At 45.0% G+C, this 11,577-nt stretch overlaps 1 protein-coding gene across 3 annotated transcripts in view; it reads right to left on the bottom strand.

Annotated features, from left to right (window-relative positions):
• GRIA1 (glutamate receptor, ionotropic, AMPA 1) overlaps positions 1-11,577 on the bottom strand; it is a 310,203-nt gene that overhangs the window by 23,119 nt on the left and 275,507 nt on the right. For all 3 annotated transcript variants that reach the window (XM_015423157.1, XM_015423156.1, XM_015423158.1), the window contains 2 exons: positions 8,665-8,863; positions 7,511-7,758 (listed from right to left, as the gene is read on the bottom strand). In XM_015423157.1, coding sequence (XP_015278643.1) covers positions 7,511-7,758; positions 8,665-8,863 — 447 coding nt within the window. The remainder of the gene's footprint in view (positions 1-7,510; positions 7,759-8,664; positions 8,864-11,577) is intronic.

The raw sequence follows: 11,577 nt of genomic DNA, 5'->3' as shown, positions 1-11,577 counted from the left end.
TTTCCTTTCCCTTCCCCACCCCACAACAGACACCCTGTGAGGCAGGTGAGCCTGAAAGAGTTCTTTAGGAATTGCTCTTGAGAGAACAGCTCTGAAGTAACTTCTGACTGACCAAAGGTCACACCAAGAGTGCTTATTTCCTGGGTGGGGGGAGATTGTTTGTTTGTTCTTTGCGATGGAGGGATTAGGCAACTGGTGTTAAAGATCTCCCAGGAACACTCCTTGCCATGACCTCCCCCTGGCACGAGGTTGGCACCAGATGTCCCCGTTCCCTTTCAAAACAGCCAGTGCTGACCTTCTCCAAGCAACTCTCCATGGCCCGGGGTTCCTTAGGCAGCTGCGGTGGCTCAAGGCTTCTCTCCTGTCTCCTCCGAGTGCGCCTTCCCCCCTGGCCAGCTCCATGCCGGCTGCACTGACGAAGTACCAGGCAGCTGAAGGAGGAGGAGTTCCAGATGCTCACCTAGGAGACTGGAGAAGCGGCTGTGACCTTCCCAACCCCCGTATGGAGCGGGGGAATCTACCAAAATGCACACTGTGTGTGTGTGTGGGGGGGGGTGAGACAAAGTTTTGAGTCCAGGCCAGGGGCACCTTTAAGACCAACAAAGTCTTTAGGGCTGATAAGAAAAATTTAAAACAGCAGAAAGGATTTAAAATAGCAGGTTGCGCCCACACAAAGGCAGGTCAAATTCCTGCGGCACAAATAGCCTCGCTCCCCCCCCCCCGCATTATCTCGCGCGTGTGAACACTGCAGATGTTTGGCTGAATGCAGCATGAAGCTGACTTCAAGGGCCCTCCAGCTGATTTGGGCCCCAGTCCCCTTCTTTCAATGACCCTGTCTTTCTGTCAGATAAAGCCATCATTTCCTAGATATCAGATGCCTTGCAAAAAGGCATGCTTTATAGTGCATCTCAAAAAACACTTTTCTAGCTTTTGTTTTCATGATTAAGGAAGTGTTATTTGTTTTAAATGACATTTATAGTCCATTTTCCATCATGGAACTGTAAGCAACTGACAATTTGCATCTGTACATAACAGGATAATTTCAGAAAGTAACTATATAAGTACATACGCAATTAAAACAGTTCCATGGTTTTTCTTGCCATCACATTGGTTCCAGTGAAATGCCTAGCTTAGATAGTCTTTAAGAAGGACCAGACAAGCTCATGGAGGATAGGTAAAGAAATGGACTCTACATCAAGAGGTAAAATATTTCTAAATACTAGATGTTGGGAAGACAAACAACTTCAGTTTAGTTACTTAACTTAAATAATTGATTTATTTACAACAGGAGGTCATTATTTCATGTCTCTGGAAGGTCATCTAGTCGGGTTCCATGAAAACAGAATGTTGACCTAGAGGGACTGAGGTTTGATCCAGTAGTTCTTTGTGTTCTTATGTGTTGTACTGACTTTACAAGATACTAATGTGTGCTCATGCTGTTAAGGAAAACTACTTTACAAAGCTGTATTATCAGCAACACATCTCTCAATATACCCTTTCTATTTTTACTGGACACATGGCAGGTCATGTCAGAGATGCTCTAGGCTCATCCTGCATTGACCAGGGGATTGGATTAGATGGCCTGTATGGCCCCTTACAACTCTGTGATTCTATGATTCTAACACAAAAGAGAGCACGTTTATTGACAGACCATGGAAGTTCGTGGCACCAAAGTTCTGGAACTTTCTCTGTTGCCATCTTACACAGAGGGTGAATACATTTTTGTGATATTTGGCATTCTCTCAGTGATCCCTCCTTCCTGACCAAAGTTTAAATTGCTGTTTTTATGTTTTGCATGCATTTTAACTGTTTTTTAACTGTTTAAATCTGTTTTAGGGGAGGGGTTGATTTGAATGGTTTTAAAATGTGGTTTTATTATGTACATTTAAAATTATTAGCTGTCTTTGTGGCCCTTGTAAGGGCAAAAAAGCAGCATACAAATCTTGTAAACACACACACACAAGTACTGTTTATTATTTACTAGATAAATTCTCCCCAAGATGACTCAATGAAAACCCTAATCCACTGTAGAAGAGAGAGAAAAAGAAGGAAACCTGCATTTCTCCTCTGATACCTCTGATACCCCAGGGCTGCTGCTGATTCAAGATACCTCAAAGGGGCAAGTGGAACATAAGGCAGCCTGTCAGATTGCAATACAGTTATTTATTTATTTATATTTATAGTTTCGATTTATAGACTGCCCTACTCGTGAATACTTACAGCTCAGGGCGGTGAACAGCATTATATGATAAAAACATTCATAAATAATCAAACAATCTAAATAATTCATAAATAAAAAACATTTTCAGATTCCAAATTTTATCACCGCCCCACAAAAAGGTGGAAAAGGACAGGAAGAAAAAAGAGGAGGGGGGGAGTGCCAAGTCATGACGTCACTTCCCTGTGATGTGCATGCGGTGGTGGGGTTTCTCCCGGGGCCCGATTCCGCGGGGGCAGTATTCAGGCCTCCAAAGCAGGGGGAAATCCGCCCCCCAGGGGGATTTGGCAGCCCTACCCTGAACAAGGTTATCTTCATGACAGACAACATGTAATAAGAGAGCTTTTAAGCAACCTGTCATGTTTCTCTAATACTCAGAACTCCAACTCGCCATCGAAGGTTGTTGGGTGATGCGCTCTTAGCCAGACCTATTTCACAAGGTTGTTGTGAAGATAAAATGGAGGACAGGAGAACAATGCAGCTTTCGGTCCCCACTGGGGAGAAGGACTGGGTATGGTATTTGTTATAAATCTAATTTTTCATGATTTTTTTTTAAATTACATCATTTGCCATATAGCAAAGTAGCCTTTATTTCATCTTTCACCAGCACTATACAGTTTTATAATTCAGTAGATTGTTCTCTGCAGAGCATAATGTTCTTTGGGGAACATACCAGAGGAGATGGACCCGAAGATACATTATAGAATGTATTTATTTATTAATTAAACCATTTCTATCCCGCCTATCCTCTTGGTTAATTCCTTGGAGTTTTGCTCAGGCCTAAACTGGAGCTTGCTAGGTGTTCAATTACTATGTGGTTACAACTGGGTTTTTGTGTGTGTGTGTGTGTCTTGGGGGGAAAAACCTGGTTACTTGGTTTTCATTATTTGGCACTGTATAGATAAGATTTATCACAGAGCTATATAGATATATGCTTAAAGTTTATATTAAGGAGACAGTGTTGCAAGCTCTTCTGATACTTGGACAGTAGTAGCTAATAAAATGGGGTGGGAAGCATTTAATGACCATTGTCTCTGAAGGGAAAGGGTCCCATCTACTTACCAGTGATCATCACTGGGACGCTGAAGAGGTAGCGGTGGTAAATGACCAAAAGAACAATGATGTCAACAGCTGTGCTAGGCAGCACTGGTCATTTGTCATTGGCGTGCTTGCACACTGTTTTTCCAGCAGCCCCAAGTAAGGAAGGACATGGGACTCCCTCCTTTCTAGGGCAGCTATTTCTTGACTTTTACTCCAACGTTCTAGCTGCTGTTGCCCGTTGGGATAAAGCAAAGTTCAAATGCAATTATATTAATTAAGAATCTGCAATGGTCAGCTGTAAATCTTGTCTGCTAGTATAGTAGTACTAGCCACCAGGCCCTTTGCAAAGTCAATGCAACGAGCTCTAGCAAGACCCCGGGGTGAGCGTTGAAGCTATGAAGGCCGTGGAAGTTGCCATCAGGACCCTCGCTGTCCGGCGTCCCACTCCCGCTGGTGTGGGCATGCCGGTGGCGGGGTGGGCGAGCAGTCAGAGGCAGGTGTCCAGCCGCCAGGCGCAGCGGGAGGAACCCCCAATCTGCAGTGCACTCCCCGTGGCTTTGGCCGGCGCCTCCATGGCTGCCTTCCCTCCAGGGAGGTATTGGTGGTGCTGCCACTGCAGCCAGGCTGGTCGGAGCTCAGGGGCTGCAGACATAAAGCACGGGGGGGGGGGCTGAGTGTGGCGCGCGAGGCTTGCCGGCAGTGGAGAGGTCAGGTGGTGGAGGTGGCCCTGGCTCATCGGCTCCCGTGGCGCTCAGAGGCAAACATGGGAGCGGAGCGGGCACCAAGTCCGGTAAGCGGAGGCCGGCGAGGAGCTCGGCCACGCTGCGGCGAGGAGGCGAATGGGGCATGGGGAGTGGTGGGGCCGTGGAGCAAAGTTTTGTGCGGCCACTGGGAGGTGGCGCCCGGGTCTCCCTCCAGCTCAGCTGGCTGTGTGGGCTGCCAGCTGGCTGCTGTGTTTCCTAGCTTCATGAGCGGCCTGGAGCACCCTGCGGGCCAGCAGGCACCATTGGGGCAGAGGCCGGACAGCAAGGTGGTGGGCCTCGAAGACATCCACCCGCCGGAGCGTCCATCCCAGCTGGCGGCTCCCCGGAGACTGAGGGCGAGTCAGCAGTTGGCGGGTCTGTGGGCGGGGCAGAGGCGACGGAGGGAGGCAACACGACCAGGGGATTTGTCCCCCTCCTGAGCGACAGATTAGGGACCCAAAGCCTGGGGAGGCGTGTGGAAGAGTTCACACGAAAACTCAAATATATATAAGGAGAGATTATGATACTCTCTGGACAAATGTTTTCAGTGAAGCTTCTATTACATCTGAGCCTCTTTCATGCTGCTTAATTAACATTTGATGGCTAATTGAGAAAGTGGAAGGTGAGGGATTTGTACATTCTATAGCTCTTTTACATTTGTGTTCTACAGCTTTTTTTTAAAGCTACTCTAAATCTCATGTGTGAAAATGTCTATAATCTGAGACAACCCCTTGGATGACAAGAACTGGGAGTATGTGGAACTGCTGCAATGGTAAGAATTAGACATTAATGATTATATTCTTCCAGGCAGATTTCCTAGTGCTATTGTCTGTTGATGGCTGGTTTGTTTGCTAGTTCACAAATGTGGTTTTTTGAGCTACTGGAATGGCAGAGTAGAGTTTTGTGAGCTGGTGTTTTTAATTAAATACATTTACCAGTCCAGTGTCAAGAATAATGCATCAGCCAAGCTACCTAATAAAATGCAAACTCTTCCATTCATATGTTAATCAGTGATAGTTTTATGTTGCAACCACATTGATAGCTTTGGCCTTTGTTATGCTTGCTTCTACAAAAGATGGCTCTGCAAGGCAGTTTCAGGGATTTTGGTGTATTTTTTCAGCACATCCAATCATGCAGTCTTTGACATAACTGGTACCCCACTCATCTGTTTTGCTCAAACCTAAACTGAACATATATGGAAGTGATGTTTCAGAAACTGTAGTCTCTATAAGGGATGAGAATGATGGCAGAGTAGAAGCAACTGTGTCACATCCTCATCCTGACTTTAATAAGAACTATTATCTCATGGTTTTCCCCCCCATTTTGATACCAAGGCTGCAGTCACACACACTAAATAGACAGAGTAGAAGCAACTGTGTTACATCATCATCCTGGCCATAATAAGAACTATTCTCTCATGGGTTTTTCCCCCCATTTTGATACTAAGGCTGCAGTCACACACACCAAATAATCCACTTTCAATCTGCTTTCCAACTGGATGTTCCCCATTCACACTAGGGTTGCCAAGTCCTGCAAACTCACCGGCGGGGGAGGCTCCGATGGGTCCGGGAGCTGGCTCCGGATGCGCCGCCAGCACGTCAACGGAAGTGACGTGCGACGTTGCTCACATTGGGGGCGTGGCCCAGATCGTCGGGGGAAAACCATATGGTTTCCCCCCGACGATCTGGGCCACGCCCCCAACGTTAGCGACGTAGCATGTCACTTCCTGTGACGTGCTGGTGGCGCATGCGCACACACATCCTAGGAGAGCTCCCCCGCCGGCAAGGGTAAGTACACTTGCCAACCCTAAGGGTGGGGGTGGCTAGCAGTTCACACAGTAAAAACCCAGTTTGAAAGTGGATTATTTAGTCTGTGTGACTGCAGTCTAAGCTTGCCATCTCAAACACACTAACTTGCAAATCCCATTTAAATCAAGTACTGAAGTGAGAATTCAGGACATCAGACTGGGTTATTTAGTACAGGACACTTAGTATTTTTTTTTGGGGGGGGGAGAATTCATTTCCATTGAAATCAGCAATAAAACTCCAGTCGGCACATTAGGATTCTACCCCAGTGAGCTATCCCTTTTGCAAAATCACTTATAAAACAAGCTGTTAGAATCAGTTCTAATCCCATTGACTTCAATGGCCAAACATCTGCTGACTTGGATGACAACAACAATAGGGTCCATCAGCTCAGTCAGCCACAGAATATAATGTGTTTCCTGGGTAGGTCCACACAATGGAGAAAGACACCACATGGTGATGTTAGAGCATATAGTATTAGTTTAACAGTTAAAATGGCAATGAACAACAGATATCATGGGACAGTAAACAGAGCACATGTTCTAAAGGAGCACCATCAGACCAAATGGAAAAAACAAAGTGTTCTTCCTTGGCTGTCTCTACTGAATCGAGAAGTCAATAAAGGATAAGCATACACCCCAGAAGGATATATTGAAGAACAGCATGAATCAGCTTTTGCCCTTCTCTGGCTTTGTTTTAATTTTAAAAGAAATATCACAGTTGGTTCAATATGGTATAGCCTAAACAAACACGAAATAGTAGGATCCTTAATTTTAATTTTAAAATTAAGACAGCAATATTAACAGCAGAGTTTGTTCTATGCTGAACCATCAAACCCTTGGAACACTGCACACAGTTTCTGACCTGCTCCCCCTGACTATTACAGTATTCATGAAGAAATTCTTATTACTAGATCATTGATAGCTATAGAAAAAACAGGATATGCATACTTATGTGCAATGTGCTTCCTGTGTAGGATGAATGCATTCTTGTAATAATCTCCCCTTTTCAATTTTGCTACTTTTTCTGTTTGGCTGCTGTACTGTGGTTATTGTAGGCTCTGTGTATATATGACATTTTCTGGTGGCCAGTGTGAGAGGTTAGTCATATCTCCTTCCTTCTCAGCATTTTGGCCCAGAACAGTTTAATAACTAGGTCCAGTGAGTTGCTAGGGTAACAAGCTAAGGAGCTTCAGTTATTTATTGCCTAGCAAGAAGGAAAACACTTCATTTTTCCATTTGTTTTTCCTGCACAGATTTGCATCTCTTATTTCAGACATTCACATGCTAAAATACGTCTACCACCACAACCGCCCTTTTAAAGCTTGAATCCAAAAAGGCCTATAATATACATTGCACAACGGTCACCACAAAAAAGCAAGTTGCTTCAAAGTAACAAATTGTTAATCAGTAGCCAGTTTGCCACACAATCCCTGCTGTTGCACACAGTTGCAGCCATCTTAACAGAAAGCAGAATACAGGAAGCAGAGCCCCTTTTATAAGCAGTCCTTGAAGAATTGGTCATTCCTGCCACTGTTAAGCAGCAGTCCAGCAGTTTATTGCCCAGTGCATCATTAATTTCCCCTCCCGCCTCCTTTCCCAGCTTCATTATCTAAACTGAGGCAATGAAGAATGGAGGCAAGTTTATGGATGCATTGATTGCTTGGGCTGCGGGGTGAGGAATAACACATTCAGTCTACCTACCTTAGTAGTGAACCTTTTGGGGTTGCAATGCCATAGCCTTTGGAATCCAAGTTACCTCCCACCTTCATGGTGTCACATGGCTTTCTCTGCTCAATGTACTCATTCATGGTAGACTCTAGCAGGTAGGCATACTTCCCTTTCGATCTCCTCACACGTTTCATCCCCTCTTCTGTTGTCGGCACGAAAACAGAGGGCTCAGCTGACTTCATGTACGTCCACATCTTCTCAAAAACCGCTATTTTAGATCTCTGTCCAGAATAGCATAAATCCACTGCTCTTAGCATGTGTTAAAACACAGAGCAGAGATTCATACACCAAGGTAGACACACATTTAGTTGGGCTGCGTGCTTATACACTGTATGGCTAAAGAGAACAAAGGACTTAGAACCCAGTGTCATTACACAGATATGCTCTTGCAGCAATTTCTGGCATCACAGCAACCCATTTTAGAGGGGAAAAGGGGAAACAGACTAAGAACAAAGCTACATGGAAAACGTAATAGATGTAAGGTAATTTGGAGCTAGAGACACCTATCTTTTGGCAATACATCAGAAACACATTCCTAGCTCAGTTGTATGAAACATAATTGTAGCTGAAGTTCCATGTTCAATCCCAGCCATCTCCAGTTGTTTAAAAAAGAGAGATTATAGTGCTGGGAAAGACCTCTGCCTGAGACCATGCAGAGCTGCTTCGATTCAGAACAAAAACGTTCCGATGGTCTGTATAAAGCAAATTCACAGGTTGTACAGCACTGTGAGCAATTGAGCTGCATCATTTGAACTGTAGACCATTAAAGGCGGAAGGGGGCTTGAGAAAGCATTAGACAGAACTGTAAAGAAGAGGACAGGAGGCCTTGCTACATAAGCTCCCTTTGAGTGTAACATCAATGTATTTACATATGGCAAATGGTGCCACTAAATTACAGAGCTAACCAAGTACTTATTATTCTCTAAACCTGGGCTGCAAGTCACAGGGTAATTACTTTGGATGCTGCTAAGTGTAATTACTCAGTAATCTGTGGAAGCGTGTAATTACTCCATGATTTTTAGGGTATTTATGGTATCTGGCAGACCCTGTGTGCTGTATTTCCTGTGAACAAGGGCTAGCATAAGATTCTTGTTTTGTACACTGAAGTCAGAACTAATTTCTCTTACCCTAAAAAATTCTTTAGTAGAACCAGCATCCAGAGTTCCATAACTAATCTCTGTTTGCTTGGCCAAATCTTCTGCACTTTCTATAGGAGACACCATCCTCTCCACGGTCAAGAATGCAGCTAAATTGGCTGTGTAAGAAGAAATGATGATCAAGGTGAAAAACCACCAGACTCCACCAACAATACGTCCAGACAGGGATCTGAAGAGGGGGAGGAGAAAAAAAGGAAGAAGATTAATTGAAAGAGAGGAGAAGAAAACATAGACTTTAATCCCCAGAAATACGATTCTGCATAAGACCATGGGTGGAATCCTTTTGGTAGACTGCATCTACAATTAGTTTGCCCTCAACCTGATATTAAGGGCATTAATACCATTCTTAAGGGCAGTAATACCATTCTTCTGTCTTAGCATACTGAGGGTCTTTTACACTTACAATTCCTCAAAGACTGCTGCTTCATACAAATCTGTGGGCTTTTTACGAAGCTTTCGTTGGGCCCTTATATGTTTTTAACTGTCTTTCTAAAAATACATGTATGTTTGTATATTATAAGTTTCAACTAGGTTTTTCATATTGGCCCTTTATTAGACTTCTTTCTTACCCCTGTGGTTCTTGATTCCAACTTTTGCAGCACCAGCAGGGGAGGGGAGACGGCCAGATGCTGGGGGGGGCAGGGTCAAATGGTGGGAAAATCAGGCTTTCTCTTTCCCAAGAGACCAATCACAGGGATCTAATGTGGTGGGGGAGGGCTGTCACAGGGGGAAAGGAGCTGGCCATTTGCCTCCTGCCCCATCCTTGTCTGGCCATGGAGCTGTTGCCCACCCATCCCACCCTAGAGAATGAGCCTTTAAATGATAGCAGTGTGATGAAGGTATAGGGGTTTGGGAGGCAATGCAATTTGAATGTTGTTTTTAGCTTGGAATTGTTAGCCACATGATGTTGTCTGTTGTTTTATATGCTATATTCTTAGTCACAACTATTTGGCGATGACAGCATGGGGTTGGATCAATTTATGGAAATTGGCCTGCATGCTGTTTCCTGGATATGGGAACCCCCATAAGGGGTCTTAGCGTGAGGGCTTAGGGGAGCAAGCTTGCTCTGGGACAGCCAGCGTTTGCCCTCACAAGCAGATGGCAGGGGATACCAGAGAGGGGCAGTTGTCCTGCAACCTGCCATCCCGCAGGTCTCCACCCAAGCCAGTGGGCTAGGTGTGATGGGTATATCAACTGGCACAGGCCAGCTGATGCTTCGGATCCAGTGGACCCATGCTGTGCCAATGCTGCTTACAGCTGTAACCAATAAAGTTGTGGCCATTTTATTCCACAAATCATCCAAATTTAGTATGTGTCTGGTTCTGTTATACTGGGGTAAGGATACATAGCAGCAGGACATCTCCCTCCCCACCTAAAAGCTTGAGCCGCAAAGCCTCTGTCTGTCTGTCATTCTCCAAATTATGCCATTGCCATGGAATCTGGCAGAAGTACATTCAGAGAAGGCGTGGTATGACAATAAAGAATCCTCATAGCAAGGCATCCGCTGTTTGAAGTATACGAAGGCCCAAATTATTTTGCCAGGGGACATCCTATTCTGGAGGAGATTTCATGAATTCTTCAAAGATTCTGTATATGCATGAACTTATCCATAGGACTGTAAAGTAACAGATAGTGAGAATCTCATGATTCTAAATGAGCTATAAGAAACCCTTGAGAAGGCCTGTATGGCCCTGTGGCACAGAATGCTTCCTATCTGCTTTGGGACCCATGTAGGCTGGATTGTGTTGATTATTTAAATCTAAATTATTTAATTTTGTTTGTATATTCATTTTAATTGTACTGACTGTCTTGCCCTGCAAAATACAATCCAAGAAACAGCTTTTTTAAAAAACTTATTTTGTTCGTCACATAGCATTAAGAAGAATCTCAGTCAAGAGATATGGATGCCTTTTTATACCAAATACTCAGCCTCTTCCAAAATTAGCCATAGACAACACTATAGGCAGAGTTATTTCATTTCTCTACTAGCTTATAGCTAGAATCTTAAGAATTAATTGAGCCAAATGCCCACCTTTCTAAAGGTTTCCTGTTAACCAATAAGTGTGAATGAACAATTAGAGAAATCATATCCTGGTAGCACAGCTGGGAGGGCATAAATATTTTGCTCATAGAAGCTAGCCGGGGCAAATAATGATGTAACCTAACAGCTTCATTGGCTGTCTCGGTCAGGGGAGACTGGAATGTTGTGCCTTGACTGGAGGATAGGGTTGCCAGCCTCCAGGTGGGGCCTGGGGATCTCCCGCTTTTACAACTGATCTCCAGCTGACAGAGATCAGCTCCCCTGGAGAAAATGGCTGCTCTGAAGGGTGGACTCTATGGCATTGTACCATGCTGAGGCCCCTCCCCTCCCCAAACCCCACCCTCTCCTGGCTCCACCCCCAAAGTCTCCAGGTATTTTCCAACCCAGACCTGGCAACCCTACTGGAGGATCTCAAGAAGTCAGAGATTTCTGAGCTTCACTGCCTACACTTCTCCAGCCCACAGTGATAATTCAATATCAATCTCCCCGTGGTGAGGCAGATTTTTTTTAAAAAAACACCAGTGTCATGTTCCAGTTGTCAAGCCCCATCCTGTACACTTCAAGAGAGGATGAGGTGGACGGAGGCACACGAGGATGATGTCAGCTGGCAACACTTGTGGCCAGAGGGTCAGCAACAGTCAGAGTTATCAAGCTGCCTGGCTGCAGAGGCAGGAGGTTTGCAACTGATCTCCAGGCAACAGAGAGCAGTTCCCCTGGAGAAAACGGCCACTTTGGAAGGTGGGCCCTATGGCATTAGAAGCCACTGAAGTCCCTCCCCTCCCCAAGCCCTGCCCTCCTCAGGCTCCGCCCCCCCAAATCTCCATGCATTTCCCTTTCTCTCT

The sequence above is a fragment of the Gekko japonicus genome, unplaced genomic scaffold, assembly GCF_001447785.1.
Source record: "Gekko japonicus isolate JY-2015 unplaced genomic scaffold, Gekko_japonicus_V1.1 scaffold577, whole genome shotgun sequence".
Taxonomy (NCBI): domain Eukaryota; kingdom Metazoa; phylum Chordata; class Lepidosauria; order Squamata; family Gekkonidae; genus Gekko; species Gekko japonicus.
Note: the sequence above shows the minus strand (reverse complement) of the source record. Positions and strands in the feature narration are given on the sequence as shown.